Source organism: Sapajus apella, unplaced genomic scaffold (genome assembly GCF_009761245.1).
Source record: "Sapajus apella isolate SASKATOON/1434 unplaced genomic scaffold, GSC_monkey_1.0 scaffold271, whole genome shotgun sequence".
Classification (NCBI taxonomy): Eukaryota; Metazoa; Chordata; class Mammalia; order Primates; family Cebidae; genus Sapajus; species Sapajus apella.
In genome coordinates, this window is record NW_022437211.1 from 207,499 (window position 1) to 228,689 (window position 21,191).

Here is a 21,191-nt window from a genome sequence, read left to right on the forward strand (position 1 = left end):
TCTAGCTCTGTCATCCAGGCTAGAGTGCAGTGGCGCGATCTCGGCTCACTGCAACCTCCGCCTCCTGGGTTCAAGTGATTCTCCTGTCTCAGCCTCCCGCATAGCTGGGATTACAGGCACCTACCACCACACCTAGCTAATTTTTGTATTTTTAGTAGAGACAGGGTTTCACTGTGTTGGCTAGGCTGGTCTCAAACTCCTGACTCCATGAACCACCCACCTCAACCTCCCAAAGTGCAGGATTACAAGCGTGAGCCACCGTGCCCTGTGGTCTTTAAAGATTTTTTTAAATGGTGTAACCAGTACTGCTGAGGCTTCCTGGTTTTCCACTCCACTTTCTGCCTCTCCTGCCTGTGTTTCTCTCTCTCACACACATACATACACACACAGACGATGACTTTTTTCAAATACTATACAAAGGACTCAGTATCATTCAGTGTTTACTGTAACACTTCATTAAGTCAATGCTAATTCAAACAACTGCTTTTTTTCTAGCCAACAAGCTGTTCTGTTTTTCTCTAGTAAAAATAGCAGAGAATCCAAAACCTGTTAAGTCAGAGATCTTTTCTGAGGATCACAAGAAACTAAGTTTGAAGAACATTTTCTATGTTTTTCTAGAGGAAAAATAATTGAAATGATAATAGGCAAAAAATTAGCAGGCGTCTGGAAGAAAACAAGAAAAATGGAGTCAGTGAAATGCTGTCACTAAAGCCAGAGCACTAAACTCAGGAATATGACGGAGTGGGTTGGAAGAATGTGGTCCAAGAGCGATTGTACGTAAAAGGAATCCAGTAACCTGAAGGGTGGCCCTGTCGTCTACCAACTTGACACCTTTGTGAATTTATATTGTGAGATTTGCTCATCATCTGTGGGTACATTCTCTACAGCAAAGTGTACTTGGAGTGGTGCTGTCCTTGCCACCAGACACACATCTGCACAACTTCCCATACGGGGACGGCAAAGCTGGTAAAGCACAGGGTGGAGCTGAGAAACTGTACTTGTAGTAATGGGTCACGTTGGATGAACTGAGTCCTTCATCCTATGCTGCAGTTAAATGTGAACTAGGCCTCCTTATGTTGCAGTTTTGTGTAACTCCCCGAAGGCCCTTCTTTATCTGGGTATTTGCATTTAATTATTTGCAGGCAAGATGACTTTCCTAACACTTTGAAGATTTGTTAGGAAGGAGTTGGTGACTTTGTCCAGATTTTAATTATTTTTCCATTGAGAGGAGAAGGATTAACTAACGAAGGATTTTGTGTACCGGGTAGGTTCTGGCGTGATTAATGTGATTTTACTCAGTGTCCAAGTAAGCAGCTGATAGGAGCCATAAACCTGGGGTCAAGCTTATACATTAGATACATCCTAGAAAGGCAGGGTGTTACAGTCTTGAAGAATAACTTCTCTCCCTCTTAGTGCACCTGTCACAAAACATGAGTGACTAGGAAGTGAAAAGCAGGTGAACTCATGATGCTGGGAGACCTGAATCGCAAGTGTGAATTAGCCAAGCACGATAGGCTATGTTAGACTGAATGGCAAAGGGGCATTGGAACAAAGGTTAATATGCCAGTGATTTAGGCTCGAGTCTGCCCTTAACTGGTGTGTTCACGGGCAATTCACTTAACCTTTCTCGGGCTCCATTGTCTGATTCACCTGTAAAATAGGATGTTAGGTCCCTCACTCTCCATCTCTATTTGAAATTTACTGATATTTTTGTCTGTGCTGCTACCTGCTTTTGGACTTACTGCCATTATCTTCTCCACCAGCATACCAAAAGATCTTGTGGCATATAGTGGTGAAATAGCTCTTATCCCTCTTACCCAAAAGCACTCTGGATGATTTCTGAATTGTTATGATAAGGAAACATATCATGAGTCCTTTGTAATAGCAGTTTACAACAGGGTTTTTGTTTTTTTCCCATGGATCCTTTCAGGGTCCAAGAAAAAGCTATGGGCCTTCTCATCAGAAGAAAGTGCCTACAAACACATTTCCATAAGGTTGCAGGGAGTTCACAGATCCTGAGACCCTAAGGCTAAGAACTCATGCTCAAGAAAAATAGTGTTATTCAATTTGTAAGTTTGTATAGTACTGTTGCGTCTTTGGGAAATGCTAGGAACTAAAGGTAAGGAACCCAGACTGAACCTGATGAATGACTTAGTAACGTGATGTTCAAGTTATGAACGAATCCCAGACATGCAAGCCTTCTTGAGACACATGTGTCACTTTCTGGAGGAAAGCTGTATCCCGTGAGTGCGCGTGTGCATCATAGATTTACCGTGCACCATTGGCTGAAACAGAAAATATCTGTGCGCTTTCAGTTCTCATGTAAAGTGGGAACATGATATCTTCTAGTGGCTCTCTCTACAGTATGGTATGAAGCAATTTGGATGGCATCCTCAGAGTTTCTCTGAGTGCTGTCTGAGGACACTGTCTAAATTTAAAAGTTCTCAGTTTGGGCTAGTAAAGTAAATCTTTTCCTGTCAGAGTTCATGTCGTGGAGATCACATTTTCATAAATCACTACTGTATTCCCTCCTTTTTCATCCATACACACTCTTCCATTTTTCATCCTCTGAGAAGGTCATTCTAGGCGGGACCAGTTATTGATGTATTTAATCTAATGGACCCTGACATCATTTCATCAGTTTGTCTGTCCTGGGGATAAAGCCCTCCCCTCATAGAATTGTTACAACTAGGACCCCTAATCCAGCTTATCCCTTCTTGGTCTGGAGTGTAGACTTATTAATAGTGGAAATAAACAAGTACTAGTGAGCAGGATCCTTTTTTTAGTTGTTTGGAAATATAAAAGTAGATGAAAACGGAAACAGAATCTGATTCTATTTTGAACATAACAGCTATTCCTTTATCTCATTTTTAAAAAGAGCAAAAAGCATCAAACCTAAGTTTCTTTCCATTAGTATCCTTGCTTCCCTGCCCCTTCTCCCAGTTCCCATGAGCTTTATTCAGTATTAAGCCTAGTAACCACTCTTGTTTTGGCATGATTTAGAAAAGCAGGCTATTCCTTTTATGGCAATCACTGATATTTTGTTATGTTCTGGCCAGTACTTAAATGAACATAAATAACCCAAAATTTCAGAAAAAAAAGTTATCCATTTAAAAACATAGTAAGTTTTCTAGCAAATATATAAAAGTAGATAGAGTAGTGTAATAAGCCTACATACATGTGACCACCCCGCTTCCACAGTGGTCAATATATGGCCAATCTTGTTTCCTGTGTACCCCTGCCCATTCCTTTTCTCCCAGGAATTATGTTGAAGCAAATTCCAGACATAACATTTCACTTGTAAGTTTTTCATTATATATCTTTTAAAGATAAAAGAACTCTTTGTACACTTAATCTCAGTACCAACACCTGAAAAAGTGAAGTTCCTTGATATCAAATCTCTAATCAGTATTCACAGTTCCTCGGTTGTCTTATAGCTTCATTTTGTGGTTTGTAAGTTTGAGTTGGCTTTCAAATAGGGTCAGTATATTGGGGTTGGTTGATCGTGTTTATGTTTTTTGAGCTATGGGTCTCTCTACTACCCCCCACCTTTGTTTTTGCCATTTTGTCACTGTTGCGTTGTTATTGAAGAGTATGGATCATGTGTATTACACACTTTCGTATGATCTGGGTTTTGTTTAAGGAAATAAGAGTAACACAGGTATGTAATTGTTTACAAAGTGTTTTAAAGTATATGCAAATGTTTTACTTCATGCCGAAAACTAGCTATGGACGTTGACAATTAGGCAGGAAAATTCAGGCATCAGGTGATTTCCTTACATTTTTATTCCTGTTTTTTTTTTTTTTTTTTTTTTTTTCTTTTTGGAAGATATCTTGGCAGATTATAAGGAGAAGTGTCACTTACCCACTGCTGAAATGCACTGGGCTGGAACATGCCAGCCATTCTTCATCAACAACACCAAACAGTTATTTTGGGCAGAGAGTTGGAAGAGCAGTTTTTGTTGTTGCTGTTGTTGAATCTACAGTGGGAAGCAGAGGTGATTGAATGTATGCCTCAAGTCCTTTGGCCCTAACACCGTCTTTCCTTATTTGTTATGATAAGCATTCTCTTTAGGGCTGTTCATTACAGTGGAAATATGATCACAGAATCATCTGGGTTGGAAATGACTTCCTGAGGTCACCTGGTCCCATCTGGCAACATTAACATGGGATTCCAGCATCAACTTTCCCAGAACAAGGCTGTTTGCTGACAACTCCCGTATCTGACATGAACCCCTTGTGCAGTCTTAGCCTGTTTTCTCTTCTGTCCTTCAGTGAAATAGATGATTAAATTGCATGTCTTTCTGCTGTAGGAGTGTGTGCCCATATACACATGTGGCTGTGTAGATCTTAAAGATGAATCTTGATTTTTCCCTGCTGTCCTTCATAGCACATATACCCTGAGACTCTATTCAACTATCTGTATATAGTAATGGTTTTTAGAAAAAATGTTTCTATGGGTAAATATGAAATATGATTTAATTCTGAAGACTACGCTTTTAAGCTAGTGTATGTATGATGGTTAATTTTATGTGTCAATTTGGCTGGGCCACAGAATGCCAAGATTTGTTGTCAAACATTATTCTGGGTGTTTCTGTGAGGATGTTTTTTAGATGAGGATAACATATAAATCAGTGGACTTTGAGTAGATTACCCTCCATAATGTGGGTGGGCCTTATCCAATCAGTTGAAGGCCTGAATAGAACAATGGACTGATCTTCAGAGGAATTTTTTTAGCAGATAGCTTTTAGCCAAGAACTGCATCTGCTCTCCTGGGTCTCCAGCCTGGCTGCCCACCCTACAGATAGATTTTGGACTTGCCAGACCCTATAATGGCATAAGCCAGTTCTTGATGATAAATCTCTCTCTCTCTCTCTCTCTCTCTCACACACACACACACACACACACACACACACACACACACACACACACCCTATTGGTCTATGGGTTCTGTTTCTCAGGAGGACCCTGATTAATCAGTGTGTTAAAAAAAAAAAAAAAGAGCCAAGTATATGTCCTTGATTTATCTGGCTATTTTTTGGAAGATGTGTTTTATATTAAAGAGCTGCAAAGATCATTGGAGATGCCATCAGCAAAATTGAGTCTGGTCACAACTCTTCTAGTAAAACCTGACTTTCAATCACTTTTCCTTTTTAGCCTCAGTTTCTTCTCTGTAAAAGAAGGTTGAAGAAAGGGATTTCCACGGTCTGTGATTTCATGAAATGCAAACATGGAATATTTGAGCCAGCTGCTGAGAAGGTGTCTAGAGATAATTCTGAGGGCTGCCCAAAGTTTCTCTCAGTAAATAAAACCACTGAGGTTGTAAAACAGTACTGGTGGTGGAGCACAGGGAATTAAAAAACCACGAACAGAAGGATTTCCTGGATGTGAGGAAAATATACAGGAAAATGGGTCACCCTGATTTATGTTGCAGAAAATTCTAATCAGTTAAATGTAAAATATGGATAGTAAATGCCAACAGGAAAACCTTTAGCTTTTGTGACTTCTCAGCTGAGGGCAGATACTCTAACTTTGGGGCACTTAGGATCTGTGTCTGCACTGGACTATTCTTACTTTGTGCAGGAGGAACAGGGTGGTGGTGGAGGATTGGCATTTGTGATAAGCTGAAGCCTTCAGGCTAAACTGAGGGGCCCTAGCCTGACTGATGGACAGGAAATGCCTGACCCCAAGGGCGTTTGTGCTATTCCTGACCACAGAGTTTGGAAGGAGCCTCAGACCTGCACTGACCAGGGGGATGTAGGTTGATTGCACTGTTGCCTTGGTTTTGAGCCTTCTTTTTTCAACTTGGGCGTTTCTCTCCAGGTAAAAAAGCAGTAACCACAAGGCAGAAACCATATGATTTTAGCTACTCTTGTCTGGAGAGCGGGCAACACTTAGCCGCAGTCATCTTTTGGCTGTACCTGTCTGGAATTAATGTTCACCCTCATGCAGCAGTCTGCCACTTGGGTGGCTGGCATTTTGGGGTGGCCAGTCTGGGTTTGTGCCTGGCAAAGCCAGCTAAGGGGAAGTGTGCCTGCCCCGTTTGTATGTGGACACCCTCTGTGTAAGGTGCTTTACCCCATGCGCAGTAGGGCATCCTCGGCAAATATGGCAAGGTGGCTCTGTTTGCCCTTTGCGTTCCTTTTGACCATAAACTTAGCAGTAAGGAGGCAGGACCCTGATGGTCATATCCCCTGAGAGGCTGGCTGACTTTTTACCCAGTTGGTGCTGAAGATGGACAAATGATTAACCCCCTGGAATCCCTGGTTAGCCCCCAGTTGTGGTCATGAGTTCAGCCTTTTGAACCGCATGCTGAAACTGTTTTTCCAGCACTCTACCCAATCGGGTGTCCCTGCCTGGACTCTGCTATGGAAACTCTCCTTTGGGAGACAGTGGTGGGCAGGGGGCGTGGGAAGAGGAGGGAGGAAGAAGCCTCCAGCTGCTGCTGGCCGGCCCTGCGTCCCCCTGAGGAGGTAGGGAAGGGACCCTCGAGATGAGGGGGAGCCAGGAAAGGAGCTGCAGTCTAGAGGCCCGAGTGGGAGCTGCTCCTGGCCCGTCGCCCGCCGGGCCACTTCCTTCCCCTGACATGACAGCCTAGCAGGCTGGCTCCCCGCCACCTGGCAGCGGCCCCGGCCGGTGACTCCTCAGCCCTCTGCCCGGGGGGCTGCCGGGGCCCAGGCGGGGCCGGGAGCGATCTGCTCTGGAGCCGGCCGTCCCCGCTGGTCGGGGCTGCTTCGCGTGGGACTGGCCTCCCTCGTCCCGTCCTGACGCTCTGGCCAGCTGCTCCTTCGGGGCGCCCGTGAAGGGGGACACCGCGGCCTCTCCCGGAGAGAGACGCCGCCTGGGCGTCAGCTTCGCGGGCCTCAGTGTGCTTTATAGGTCACCTGGGTCACCCCAATTTAGCTCTGCTGCTGAGTCGAAGGATGGACCCACTGCCCTGCCGTGGGAGGTGCGAGGGGCGCGAAGGCAGCTCCGGGGCGCATCCGGGCGGGGCTGCGGGGGTCCGCGCAGAAGGCTGCCCCGGGGAGGCGGCAGCCGCGCCCCTGCTTTATCTTTGAGTGGCTGGGAGACTTGGTACTATTTCTGGCCTTGGTTTCTAAGTACAATCCAGGAAGGTGGGTGAGACGTGTGCATTCCTCTGCCCTAACCTCTTCAAAGGAAGTTAGGTTAAATACGCAAAGTGGTGGGGCTCTTGTTCAATAGGGCTCGTTTCTTACAGGTAACCCCAAAGTGGGGATCGGGAGAATGTGCCAGTTAACTTGGTTTAAATTCTAATTCTGGCTCTGCTACTGGCTTCAGTTACCCTCCCCCTCTTCCCACCTCATCCCCTCCCTTCCTCTTTTTTGAGATGGGGTCTTGCTGTTTCTCAGGCAGGAATGCAGTGGGGACAGTCTTGGCTCATGGCAGCCTGGAACTCCTGGGCTCAAGCGATCCTCCTGCCTCAGCCTCCCAAGCAGCTGGGGCTAAAGGCATATGCCACCACACCCAGTTATTATTATTATTTTTTTTAATTTTTGTAGAGAAGGGGTCTTGCTGTGTTGACCAGGCTGGAGTCTTTTTTTTTTTTTTTAAAGATATTTTATCACATTTACTTCTGCTCTGTATCAGTGACTTAAAAGTGATCTTTCTTTCAAGTGAGGCTGAGTTTGTTTAGAAGGCTCTTGAGCATTTTCCTAGTGACAGGGTGATAAGCCTTACTTTTTTGAAATGGGGGTAGGGGAAAGGGACATGAAAATATCGCAAGTTCTAGAAACCAGAATTTGAGCAGTCTTATTGAAGTTGCCCAATCCCACCCTGAAGTGATCTATATCCAGGAAAAAGGTTTTGTGATGGTGGTGGTGGAGCGTTTGGAGATTAAGAGTTTGCTGTGTGGATTAACAAGCTGGAGCTGGAAGTGTCTAATGAAACTGACAACGGCGGTCACGTGTGTGTCATAGGGCAAGCTTGAAGAGGGCTCAGGAACATTCAGCCCAGCCTTGTCATGGAACAGAAAGCCCGGATGGGGCAAATACTTGAAGTCACACAGCATAGTGGTTGTGCTAGCCAAAAATCAGAATTGCCTCCCTTAGTGATTACCACTAGATGTAGAATTAGTTTTGTATGCGCACCACTTTGTTGATTTTCCCCCTTAAATTTCTTTTCCTTCTTACTGGGGGAAGGAGAGCTCCCTTACAGATGATGTAAGTCAGGGCTTACTGAACCAGGCACCCACACCCTATTTAGCTTTAGACCTATACTCTGTATACAGGATGGACTATCAGCAGCTAAAAACCAACTGAATTTGGAATTAAACCTTTCTCCCTCCACCCACCTCCCTTAAGCGACTAGCTCCTCCCTGGTTCTTGTCTCCACATGGTGGGTTGTTCATTAATAGAACCTTTAGCAGCAAGGCTGGGGGAAGTTGTTTGTACTTGTCAAAGGCCATTCTCCATGAACGTAGCTGTGAATTGGTGACCCCCAATTTAGAATGAGGGTGTGTATAATTTTCTTAAGAAGCTGGCTGAGTTTCATCATGGTTATAACTACCATTTATTGTGTCTCTAACATGCCAGCAGCTTTTACAAACATTAATCTTTGTGGCTCGAGAAACAGCCCTGCAAGGTCGGAGACAGCCTCCTGGTTCTTATAGATGCAGAATCTGAGATTCAGCAAGGCTAAGAAACTCATACAAGGTAAAGTGGCTGGCAGAGAGCAGAGGATTCACACCCAGCTCAATCTGGCCACGAAGCTATCACACTGCCCTGCTGCCCGTTGGATATCCAGCTCCAACATTACCTAACAAAACATGTCGCTAGTTTTTGAGAATGCATGGGATACAACAAAATGTACCTGAATATCTGACACTTTATACCATGGTGTCTAGTGTTTTTGAATATTAAGTTTTCTAGATTGAGGTTATCACAACTCCTGCCCTTGTCTTCCTTTTTGTTGCTTCTAGAGTAATTGTCGGTTTTTTTTTTTTTTTTTTTTTTTTTTTTGAGACAGGAGTTTCGCTCTTGTTACCCAGGCTGGAGTGCAATGGCGCAATCTCGGCTCACAGCAACCTCCGCCTCCTGGGTTCAGGCAATTCTCCTGCCTCAGCCTCCTCAGTAGCTGGGATTACAGGCACGCGCCACCATGCCCAGCTAATTTTTTGTAGTTTTAGTAGAGACGGGGTTTCACCATGTTGACCAGGATGGTCTCGATCTCTTGACCTCGTGATCCACCCGCCTCGGCCTCCCAAAGTGCTGGAATTATAGGCGTGAGCCACTGCGCCCGGCCCGGTTTCTTTTAACATAACCTATCATGTTAAAAAAAGAAAGTTGGTTTTCTGATTAAAAAAAAGGTCAAGTCTTCTCAAACTGTACACGAGCTTCTGGTTAAGAATGTGTGTATGGGAGCTAGACTTGCAAGGGTATGTATCCCTGCTCTGCAATTTATAATTTGTATGGCTTTGGAACAGTCACTTCTGTTCCTGCTTCCTCTTTTTGAAGTTGGAAATAATATCCTACTTCATTAGGTTAACGTCAAATATGTTAATAGCTGTAAAGCCCCCAAGTGACCGAGATGTTTAACATTTTAATAAACTTCTAGCCTCTCCCTGACCTGTGTATACATGTGTAACTATACATGTAAGTATGCATATAAGCCAAAATGAAATATTTTTCAACGAGCTGCTTTTCGTATATTGTTGTTACCTTTCCTAACCTCTAAATAACCTTCTCTACTACCTGACAACTGCCTAAAACCCCATGACATGCTGGTGTGAATGGAACTGAATCCGTGTTACTGGGTATGCAGATTTTCAGTTTTGCACTAACATAACGCATTTTTAAACAAATTTGAGTAGCTGTTGGGCCATGAATGGTATCTGGGTGATAAGAGCTTCAGGCTCTTTTCAGTGCACTCCTAATCCTCCCTTCCCGAGTCTAAATGAAAATGAGAATACTATTCAGTCATAAAAAAAGAATGAACTCTGCCATTTGCGGCAACATGGACAGAACTGGAGGACATTGAGATAAGCTAGGAACAGAAAGTTAGACACAGTGTGTTCTCACTCATATATGAAAGCTAAAAAATGTTGATCTCATAGAAGTAAAAAAGTAGAGGCCGGACGCAGTGGCTCACACCTGTAATCCCAGCACTTTGGGAGGCCGAGGCGGGTGGATCACGAGGTTGAGAGATCGAGACCATCCTGGTCAACATGGTGAAACCCCGTCTCTACTAAAAATACAAAAAATTAGCTGGGCATGGTGGTGCGTGCCTGTAATCCCAGCTACTCAGGAGGCTGAGGCAGGAGAATTGCCTGAACCCAGGAGGCGGAGGTTGCGGTGAGCCGAGATCGCGCCATTGCACTCCAGCCTGGTTAACAAGAGCGAAACTCCATCTCAAAAAAAAAAAAAAAAAAGTAGAACAGAGGATACTAGAGGTTGGGAAGGGTAGGAGGAAGGGAGGGAAAGGGAGAGATTTGCTAAAGGATACAAAATTACAGCTAGATAAGAAGAATAAGTTCTACTGTTCTATTCCATGGTAGGATGACTGTAGTTAATAATATATAGTTTCATATAGGTAGAGGGAGAATATTGAATGTTTCAAACATAAAGAAATGATAAATGTTTGTGATGATGGATATGATAATTACCTGGATCTGATCATCATATATTAATTGTATCAAAATATCACTATGTACTCCATGAATATGCACAACTATTATTGGTAAATTTTAAATTTAAAAATTAAATTTTAAAAATGTTATCTTGCTAAAAAAAAGAAAATGAGGATCAGGAAGTACTCCCTTTGGATCTCAGAACCTGCCTTAATTCTGAGGCAGCAGTGTGCACTTTTCATACACCAGCCCTAAGTGGGAACTCATTCTGGCTTTCCCCTCTCCCTGCCTTTACATCTAGAAAAACCATGTTTCTGCATGTAGTATCTGATATCTTGGTTCCCAATAAATCACAAATCAGAAAGCTCTCTTGTTCCACTATTTCTATATCTGAGGTGCCCCCTAAGAAGCCCTGCTTCCTGTTTCCCAGATTGGACTCCTAAATCCTGTCCTTCAGGATGGAATGCCGCAGTCCCTTTTATGCCTTGCTGGGCACTGTCCCTTGCCATTTTATGAGTTTCTGATGACATGCTTATATTGACTTCATTGACACAGAATCCTCCTGCTGGTCTCAGATTGGTGGAAACCATTGATTAGTCCCCTTTTAACTTCCCCACCAACGCCTGTGCTGTTTTCCATTATTAGCAAATCAATAGGTCATGTTTGATGACCTACTCTTGCTGTCCACTTTCAGGTGTGTTATATATGCAGACTCAAGGGATGTACTTGTCCAAAGCATCTGAGCTCCAAAGAGGCAAAAGAGTGATGGGCAGAAGTGACTTGGCATCAGTAGTCACGGAGTATACCCCTTAAAAGGTTTACAGCTTTAATGAGATTTTTCTCCAACCGTCTTAGACAAGAAATCCCCAAATGTTGGAAACCTGGTGTTTTAAGCAGTGTACATTCTAAAGGAATTCACCTGCATTTCAGGACCTGTTGACTGACCAACCTCAGACACAGCCATATTCTAAGACATTAAAGGAAAGCGCTTGATTTTCCCTCTAATTTAGGTAGTGCATTATCATTTCTCAGAAAGAGTCAAGTGATGTGTCTGCCAACATTAGAGGGGCTGGCACGTCTTTGGGGTGTGCTGGAATGGCATCAGGTCTTAAAAAGAAGAAAAATGTGTGTATCACACACTTGTAAAACTCAAAGCATCAATTACTGTCATATTTTCCAAAGTGCTTTTTCATTAGTTTCCTCCTGACACCCTCCCTGTGAGAAAGGTTAAGTAGCATTACCCTTCTTCCACTCATGAGAACACTGGAACAATGAGAGGTTAATTGACTTGCCTTGGGTTCTCTATAGTGAGGCTGACCCAGCTGGAATTTCCAACTTCCGCTGGGTGGAACTCCAGCTTACAGTTCCAAAGGCTCTGTAGAACTGGGGCGGCCTCAGAGGCGGCCTCCACAGAGGCAGAAGAGCTTCCAGCCAAGGAAGGGGCACCTTGCTCAGCCATGTTCTTGCTGTTTGGAGACTGCTGAGGCAGAGCTGGTCTCTTCAAAGTCATAGTCCAAGATCTTCGACCTAGAAACTGTTTGGCTGCCTAGAGCTAAGATGTAGGAGTGACGGATGGCAGAAATAATTATTTTTGGCTCAACTGCTCAGTCTTGGCAGGGGGCCCTTTAAATTTGAAATGTTATCCTGACATCTACAAAAGGTTTAGGAATCTGATGTCATTTTCCCTCTATGATTCACACGTTGGCCTTTTCTGTAGAGGGGTTACCAATTATCTGAGGTATGTTCCTGTTAAGGGAACATCTCTATAATTCAGATACTGTACAATATGTAATTAGTATGATAGAGATGGTTTCTAATATAGAGGGGCCCCTGCACCTCTTCCTGGCCTCACCAGACCTACTTGAATCATCTTGGCTCACTCCTTCCCGCAACGCAGATCCTTACTACAAAGCCCAGTTGATAGTGCCATTGGTGACATGGTCTTAGACAAGAGGTTACTATACTTGATGCTTCTGTTATTCTTGTGTCTCGATGTACTTTTCCTCTGGCTCCTTAAATTAGCCAAAATACTTGCAAAGTTGCTGCAGCTTGGAGGAGAGTGAGCTTCTTAAGAGTTATGAAAGGCATGGAAGTTTGAGGCAGCACAATTGCTTCATCCCCACTCTGCTGCTTATAAGTTATGTAGCCTTGGATTAGGGGCCTCTTTGAGTTTTGAGTTTTCTCAGCTGTAAAAATGGGCATAGCTGCTTCACTGGTAAACTCTAAAACCACACTAATAGACATCCACATCAAAGCCAGAAGATGAAGATTTGGTCCAGTGAGAGTTGGCATGTGGTCTCAGAGTGAGGCTGTCACTGTTCTTCTGCCACCCAGTCCACCCTCCTTTGCGCTCACTTGTTTACCTTAAAATGTAGAGTGGAGTTTTGCCAACTGGGGCTTGGAATTCTATACATTTTATCAGACTTGGAAATTAAGGCTAGACACGGTGAGGGGAGGAGGCCAGACTGACAGGACCTTTCTTTATGTTTTTCTGGAGCAGGGATTCCTGGTCACCTCCTTTGTCCTTTTCTTCCTGGATGAAACAAGAAGAAAATCAGGGTGTCTGTGCACACCAGGACTCAGAAGACAAAGGGATGGGTTCCGATTTTGAGGACTCTGAGGACATGGAAGGGGACCCAGAAAAAAGAGAAATGGGCTGTAATCCACAGGACACACACAAGAGAGAAGGCCACCTGGAGCTGGAGATGGCCCCCAACCCACAGGACTCAAGGCACAGGGAAGCAGAGCATGACACCTGCACAGGTGAGGAGAAGCTGGGATTCTATGCAAGTTGCCTCATTCACACTCACTTCTAAGCTCCTCCAGAATCATAACCAGGGCAGCATCCTCTGTAAGAGAGCTCCCTAAAGGGGACCATTAGGCAGAATTCTGTACTGACTTGTCTTTCTAGTGTTAGCCTGAGGAGTGTCCTTTTCTTCAGCCCAGTCTGGGGTGAGTTATTGGAAACCTGGCGTTTTAAATAGTATACATTCTAAAGGAATTCTTCTGCATTTCAGGGCCTATGACTGACCAACCTCAGACACAGCCATATTCTAAGACAGTAAAGGAAAGGGCTTGATTTTCCCTCTAATTTAAGGAGTGCATTATTATGTCTCAGAAAGAGTCAAGTGATGTGTCTGCCAAAATTAGAGGGGCTGGCATGTCTCTGGGGTTGTTAAGCATGGTGAAGAGGCTCACACACTGACGCAGCACTTTAGAGAGAATGCCACTATATATTAACCCCTGGAACGACACTACAGAATTACCCAGGTAGTATTAGAACCTACCTCATAGGGCTATTGGGAGAGTTAAATGAGTTGCTGCATGTAGTTACTAAGCACAGTACTGTGCAAACAGGAAGTATCCAGATGTTTACAGCTACGTCCTCATGTCCCTTTGCAGATAAGTCAACTCAGTGCTAAGTGACCTCCCTCGGTTCATGTGGCTAATTCCCAAAGTGCCCATGGCCTCTGCCAAATGCCTATTACTAGCTTTGAAAGAGTGAATGCTGGGCCTCCACCCACCTCCTCGTTTCCGTCTTGGGGCATTGATTACTTTAGCCTGCTCAGCACATGCTCTGGGGACAGAAATGAGCTAAAATACTTTGCAGCCAGGACTGTGAGAGGTTAAATCCCTTCACCTGTGACACAGTCCCAGACTCCCTGCTGTCCTCCTCCGCAGTGCAAACAAGCATGTGGAGGAGGGCATGTGTGGCCTTTCACATCTCAGAAACTTCACTCTGCTTGTGGATAAACAGCCAGAGACCAACAGGTGTGTGTCCTGGACCAGCCTCTAACCTGCGCTCACCAGCTCCAGGCTCTGTAATCTCCTCTTTTATTCCCTACCGTTCCCGTTCCCCCTCCCCCCCCCCCCCCCCCGCCTCAGTCAAGTCCTGAAGGCCTCAGTGTTCGGTTCCAACGTAAGCTGTTTCAGACTGACCAAATGTACTTTAAAAATTAGTCCAGGGAGGCCAGCCGTGGTGGCTCACGCCTGTAATCCCAGCACTTTCAGAGGATGAGGTGGGCGGATCACGAGGTCAGGAGATGGAGACCAGCCTGACCAACATCGTGAAACCCTGTCTGTACTAAAAACAGAAAAATTAGTTGGGCGTGGTGGTGGGTGCCTGTAATCCCAGCTACTCTGAAGACTAAGGCAGAAGAATTGCTTGAACCCGGGAGGTGGAGGTTGCAGTGAGCCAAGATCATGCCACTGCACTCCAGCCTGGGTGACAAAGTGAGACTCCTTCTCAAAAAAAAAAAAAAAAAAAAAAAGCTCTTTCCGCCATCTTTCCGTGCTGCCACAATGGTGTGCATGAATGTCCTGGCTGATGCTCTCAAGAGCATCAACAATGCCGAAAAGAGAGGCAGACGCCAGGTGCTTATTAGGCCGTGCTCCAAAGTTATCATCCGGTTTCTCACTGTGATGATGAAGCGTGGTTACACTGGCAAATTTGAAATCAGTTACGATCACAGAGCTGGGAAAATTGTTGTGAACCTCACAGGCAGGCTAAACAAGCGTGGTGTGATCAGCCCCAGATTTGATGTGCGACTCAAAGATCTAGAAAAATGGCCGAATAATCTGCTTCCATCCCGCCAGTTTGGTTTCATTGTACTGACAACCTCCGCTGGCATCATGGACCATGAAGAAGCAAGACGTAAACACACAGGAGGGAAAATCCTGGGATTCTTTTTCTAGGGATGTAATACATATATTTACAAATAAAATGCCTCATGGACCCTGGTGCTTCTAAAAAGAAAAAAAAAAATTAGTCCAGGGTCTGGTTAGGCCAGGTGGTCTTTCTCAGGTTGGCAAACTGTTCTTGTCTTTTGAGACTAGAATCTTAAAAGGCCCTGGTAGCTCTTGGAGCGAGTAAATCTTTTTTCCTGAGATCTCAGGGAGTGTCCCACCTGGTACAGACTTGACCATACTGAGCACAGGCACTCAGGGCTTCAGATGGCTCTGCTAGGCAGTGCCTTGGGTCCAGCTAGTGGGGCCTCGGCCCCAGGCAGCTGCCTGAAGAACTGGTGGGCAGAGGGGGCAGTGAATGAACTCTCCTTTAGGCCTTTCCCTGGAGAAGCCAGGTGAGAGAGAGGCTGGACTCTCAGGGGACCTTGGAGGGGCAGGGATCCAGAGTGCCTGAGGCAGGGGATCACGGTTTTATTACTGAGGTTTCCTCTGGGCTTACCTTTTGAATGCCAAGTATAGTAATCCTCTACTGCCACTTTTTTGTGTTGCAGGGGGGCAGCTGAGTGAGGAAGAAAGCTTTTCTATCCGTGGGGAAGATGACCAACCTGGTGTAGCTGACATGGCGATGTTCCCAGGACTGTTCGAGTCTGACAGCATATCCCAGCGCCTCCGCGAGGACGACGACGGGAGTGCTGGGGAGAACCGGCTGGAGGAGGAAGAGCAGCAGCCGCCCCCTCCCATACTTCCCTGGAGGCGGCACCTCTCCCTGGGGAGTCGGCACCGAGGTGACAAGCCCGCCCACCGACGCTTCCACCGGCTCCACCACCCCATGGCCATGGACCTCGGGGAGCTGGACAGCCTGGTGGCCAGCATCATGGACGCGCCCACCATCTGCCCCGACTGCGGGGAGAGCTTCAGCCCCGGCGCCGCCTTCCTGCAGCACCAGCGCATTCACCGCCTGGCGGAGGCCGCCGCCGCCGCCAGCCTGGAGCCCTTCGGCCTGGCGGGCGAGTGCGGCGCGATGGTGGGCATGATGGGTGTCGGCGTGGCGGGGGGCTTCGGGGCCGGGCCCGCGCTGGCCCGGCCCCCGCGCGAAAAGCCCTTCCGCTGCGGGGAGTGCGGCAAAGGCTTCAGCCGCAACACCTACCTGACCAACCACCTGCGCCTGCACACGGGCGAGCGGCCCAACCTGTGCGCCGACTGCGGCAAGAGCTTCAGCTGGCGCGCCGACCTGCTCAAGCACCGGCGCCTGCACACGGGCGAGAAGCCCTACCCGTGCCCCGAGTGCGGCGAGGCCTTCAGCCTCAGCTCGCACCTCCTCAGCCACCGGCGCGCGCACGCGGCGGCCAGCGGCGCGGGGGCGGCGGCGCTGCGGCCCTTCGCCTGCGGGGAGTGCGGCAAGGGCTTCGTGCGCCGCTCGCACCTGGCCAACCACCAGCGCATCCACACGGGCGAGAAGCCGCACGGCTGCGGCGAGTGCGGCAAGCGCTTCAGCTGGCGCTCGGACCTGGTGAAGCACCAGCGCGTGCACACGGGCGAGAAGCCCTACATGTGCTCCGAGTGCGGCGAGGCCTTCAGCGTCAGCTCACACCTCTTCACGCACAAGCGCACGCACTCGGGCGAGCGGCCCTACGTGTGCCGGGAGTGCGGCAAGGGCTTCGGGCGCAACTCGCACCTGGTGAACCACCTGCGCGTGCACACCGGCGAGAAGCCCTTCCGCTGCGGCCAGTGCGACAAGCGCTTCAGCGACTTCTCCACGCTCACGCAGCACCAGCGCACGCACACGGGCGAGAAGCCCTACACGTGCCTGGAGTGCGGCAAGAGCTTCATCCAGAGCTCGCACCTGATCCGGCACCGCCGCATCCACACGGGCAACAAGCCGCACAAGTGCGCGGGCTGCGGCAAAGGCTTCCGCTACAAGACGCACCTGGCGCAGCACCAGAAGCTGCACCTGTGCTAGGGGCTGGGTCCGAGGGAGGCTGCCCGGTGGGGAGCCCTTGGGGGGCGCATGTCCTGGGACTGACCCAGGGGAAGGAAGTGGGGAAGGGGTGGGAGGGACAATCTGAGAGTGACTGGGGAGCCTTTCGGTGTCTGGGGTTTCCCGAAGTGGGGGAAGGGTTGAGTAAGTGTTCTTTCCCGGTGCTATACTTGCCACCTCTCATGGAAGACATGTTCAGGAGATGCGCTGGGGGTGATGACTTCCTTAAATACACGCTGTAGGGGGGCGAAGAGCTTGGAGGACCGTGAGGAAGAGCCGTTCCTGGGCTGGCATGGGAACAGGATGGCGGGCGGTAGACTAGGGCAGGCTGCGATGGCCTTTGGGAGTCTGCGGTGAGAGGGTTTAAATGAGGATTATAGGGCAAAATAAAACTCCCACCAGCTGGTAAGCCGGAGTTTGCCCGGTCCCCGCACGTCATCAGCTGTTGCCGCACAAAAAGGAGGGGAACCTTGTCAGTCACATAGGAAGGGATATGTAATGTACTTTTCCTTTCTCTGAGCCACAGTTAGCTGCTATTTTGAGGCATCTAGGGCAAAGTGGGCTGAAGAATGCCACACTCATTTCAAGGGGCAGAGTCTGGGGTTTAGAAATTCATTTGTAACTGGTTCTCAGATGTGGGAAATCCTGATTCTGCTCCAGGTTCTTTGCTACTTCCTTGAAAATACTCTAGCTTTATGCTGGGTCAAGGCTGTTTACCTGGATTACCCTATCCCCCTTCATCCCAGGTGTGTGCCACACCCAGTATTTCTTTCAGGTCTCAACTATGATCTCTTAAGTACAGGGAAAAGGAAAAATCCCAGCTGTGTGTGACTTTCCTTTTCCGACCTCACCTTGATGTGGGCGTTTCCAGTGAACTGTAGATCGTCAACTCGGTTGCCCAGTGACCTGCTAAAAAGTCAGCTAGCTCAGAGTTTTGCTGGCCTTTACGTGAGAAATCTAGGAAAGTAAAGTGTTCACATTGTTGGGATGCGAGACTCCTTGGTCTCTTTCGCCTTCACGTTGCATTTGTTAGTGACCTCCACTAACGCCCACCTCCATGCATATTGATGAAGGACTTAATCGAAGTAAGAATGTCTTTTTCTTGCACGTGGAGGCACAATAGAAATCTCAACACTTTACACAGGAGATCCCAGTCAGGGAGAGGTGTAAATGCAAAATTGCCAAATAGCACAAGCAATGAATGTTTTCTGGTTGTTATAGAGATGCCAAAATAGCACTTTGATATTTGCAAAGTGCTTTATGATTTTTAATAATTGTTAGTTGTTTCTCACATCATTGTGAGTTAGATCAGTGTTACCACCCCTGTCTTAGGGAAGGCCTGGGAACTGGAGCGTGCAGGCTGTCCTGAAGGGAGTCTGAGGACAGTGTGAATCATTGTAGCCTGACCTTTTGCATTCTTCAGCTCACCTGCTAGGAAGACTTGCCTGTCATGATTTTTATAATAAGGACACTGAAAATTCTTATGCTTGATGAAAAACTTAAGGCTAGCCTAGAAGGGCCGAACATGTCCTTACTGACAAAGCTGGTCTTTGTCGGCTAATTAGGGTATCCTAGCTATGTTCCATTTTTAGTACGGGCTGTAGTTAGATGGCTTGTATAGATTTCAGTTACTTATACAGAACACCCCTGCCCTAGGTGAGCCTTTAGAAGTTAGAGTTGTGGAAAGCAGTATTGTTTTCACTAGTGATTGTTACCGTGCACATTTCATGGAAGCATCTTCACAAACTACTGGACACAGTTGAAGTGGGGGAGGGAGGCTATGAGATTGTTTTTACAGTTTTAGCAAAGTTTCTGTGGATGCTTGTAATTTATACTTGATCAGTTGTATTCTAGTAAAGAACCTCTTTGGGGACTATAGGAAAGCATGTTTTTGTGGTTATAAAAACAGTTAAAAATACAGATAATCCTGGGCTTGTATAATGTCTGTCGATATTGCCCTCTTAATTTATTGTCATTCACAAATGCAAATAGATTTTCAAACTATAGACAGTTTTGAAAGTCACTAATTCTCGTTTTCTTTTAGTCAGGAGTAATGTAAGCAAAGCCAGTGTCTGTTTTGAATTCTGACTTGTAATCTGAATACGAAGCATATTAGACCGACCTGAAAATGGTATAGCCAATTTGTAGGTAATCTTACTGCTTTGTGGGTTTTTTCCCCCGGACATCTACCTCTTCCAGCTGTTTTAAGTTCTCTCAAGTCTGTGCCTATGAAATCTTATCCAACTTTTGATTATTCATGGATTGATTCTTCGCTTTTTTTTTTTTGCTGCCATTATATTTATGCCCAGTCTTGTCTGCATCAAATATACGACATATCAGCAGCTTTAGAGAATGGGTTCAACAGGGAGTGGAGAGTGAAGCTAATGTAAAATAGTTTAGTGGCAGTGGGAATCTTTGGACTTCGTTTACCTCTCTCATTATTTCTATTACCATGGATAAGAGAGTCAGCCACTACGTTGATATCCCTTCTATGAGCAAATTCTTAGCAGAAGAAAACAATTCAGCTACCAACACCCAACTCTATTGGTGCATTTAAAATGTGATTCATTTTTTTCCTACAATTCTTCAGGGAACTTATCTGCATTAAGTGGGGTTAAATGCATTCAGGAGGTTGTTACTTCTATCTCGTTTTAGAATAATAATATTTCTTCAGCAAACCCTGTTAACTGCGGTTCACCCTTGAAAACGTTAAAGGACTCTTTCCACCAACCCATTAACAATGGTGGAAGCACGTGTATTATTTGTTTCCTGGAGAGTTTGGTCGAGAGAAAGCTTCCGCTGCCGCCCTTTGCTAAGCAAAACCTGGAGCAGTTTAAATAGGCGAAATGGTTTTGATTAAATCTTGAGCTCAGAGTTGGAAGGAGAAAATGAGAAGTTAACCCCTTGAGCCATGTGGTCTCTTTATAGTCAAGAGACTGTACATATGTGAAAAAATACAAATTAAGGACCTGTGTTCATAGACAATCTAAACTGTGTTTCTGAAGTTTGTGCACATTCTTCTTCATTGTAATGTTATTTTACAGCTGTTTGTTAAAATAGTGAATAATTTAATGACCCTAAAAGTAACAGGTTTCGTGTGTGTGCTTGTATTCGTGAGAATTACCTTATTTTCCGGTTGTTTTATTTAATGATGGTTCCTTGGGCAGCATTCTGGTGTTTAGCACCCACTATGGAATATTTGTCATTAAATCCATATCAGTCTTTTACTATGTCATTCTTCTTTGACACACATTAAATGTCACTGAGCTCTATCTATAGAAGCTGTGTTCCTGTAGAACAAGGGTTGGCAAACTCCCAAACCTGCCCTGCGTATTTTTGTACGTAAAATTGCAGTAGAATACAGCCATGCCTGTACAGCCACATTTACATATTATCTGTGCTCCCTCACCCTGAATTTGCTGAGTGGGCCTCTGCCCACATTTCAGTTAGAAGAACTGTACCTGGTCCACCTGGAATTCTTGAGCCTTCATTAGATTCAGCTACAGATTTTCTTAACCTTGGAGAACTTTTTTGATTGCCTTTTAAATGAAGAGAGCGGTTAGTTGGAGTGAGGCCTAAGTTCCTGTGATTTTATAGAAACTCCCCAGGTGATTTTAATGGGCAAACATGATTGAGAACCATGTAGGACCAGTTAGAGACCCCGTTTCTCTCTTGGGGATTACAGTAAGTATAACACATAAGGCTCAAATTCTCTCCTCTGCCAGAATTATGGAGGCAAAGTGCAGTGCAAGGTGTAACAGGCTTTGTCTGCTCCTGGTAGGCCTCCTTTCACACAACTGCTCCAAACAGTGAAGACAATCTAGTAAGAGCCAGGAAAAGCGCCTGTCTGGGCTGCCCATCAGATAACAGTGGAATAGGTATGGAAGGCTGCTGGTGGCCTTCACCGTCTTCACCACTCACATTCCGCCTTCGTCCCCTTCT

At 46.1% G+C, this 21,191-nt stretch overlaps 2 protein-coding genes and 1 pseudogene across 3 annotated transcripts in view; 2 read left to right on the top strand and 1 right to left on the bottom strand.

The window, feature by feature from the left end:
• Positions 1-20,630, top strand: part of ZNF697 (zinc finger protein 697) — a 31,285-nt gene extending 10,655 nt beyond the window's left edge. For both annotated transcript variants that reach the window (XM_032272003.1, XM_032272004.1), the window contains exons 2-3: positions 13,086-13,348; positions 15,823-20,630. In XM_032272003.1, the coding sequence (XP_032127894.1) occupies positions 13,123-13,348; positions 15,823-17,231 (1,635 nt within the window). In that variant the 5' untranslated portion in view covers positions 13,086-13,122 and the 3' untranslated portion in view covers positions 17,232-20,630. The remainder of the gene's footprint in view (positions 1-13,085; positions 13,349-15,822) is intronic.
• On the top strand, positions 14,833-15,322 carry LOC116545462 (annotated as a pseudogene).
• LOC116545453 (3 beta-hydroxysteroid dehydrogenase/Delta 5-->4-isomerase type 1-like) overlaps positions 17,414-21,191 on the bottom strand; it is a 10,577-nt gene continuing 6,799 nt past the window's right edge. The window contains exons 4-5 of the mRNA XM_032271995.1: positions 18,101-18,206; positions 17,414-17,597 (exon numbers count right to left, since the gene is read on the bottom strand). Of these exons, the coding sequence (XP_032127886.1) occupies positions 17,414-17,597; positions 18,101-18,206 (290 nt within the window). The remainder of the gene's footprint in view (positions 17,598-18,100; positions 18,207-21,191) is intronic.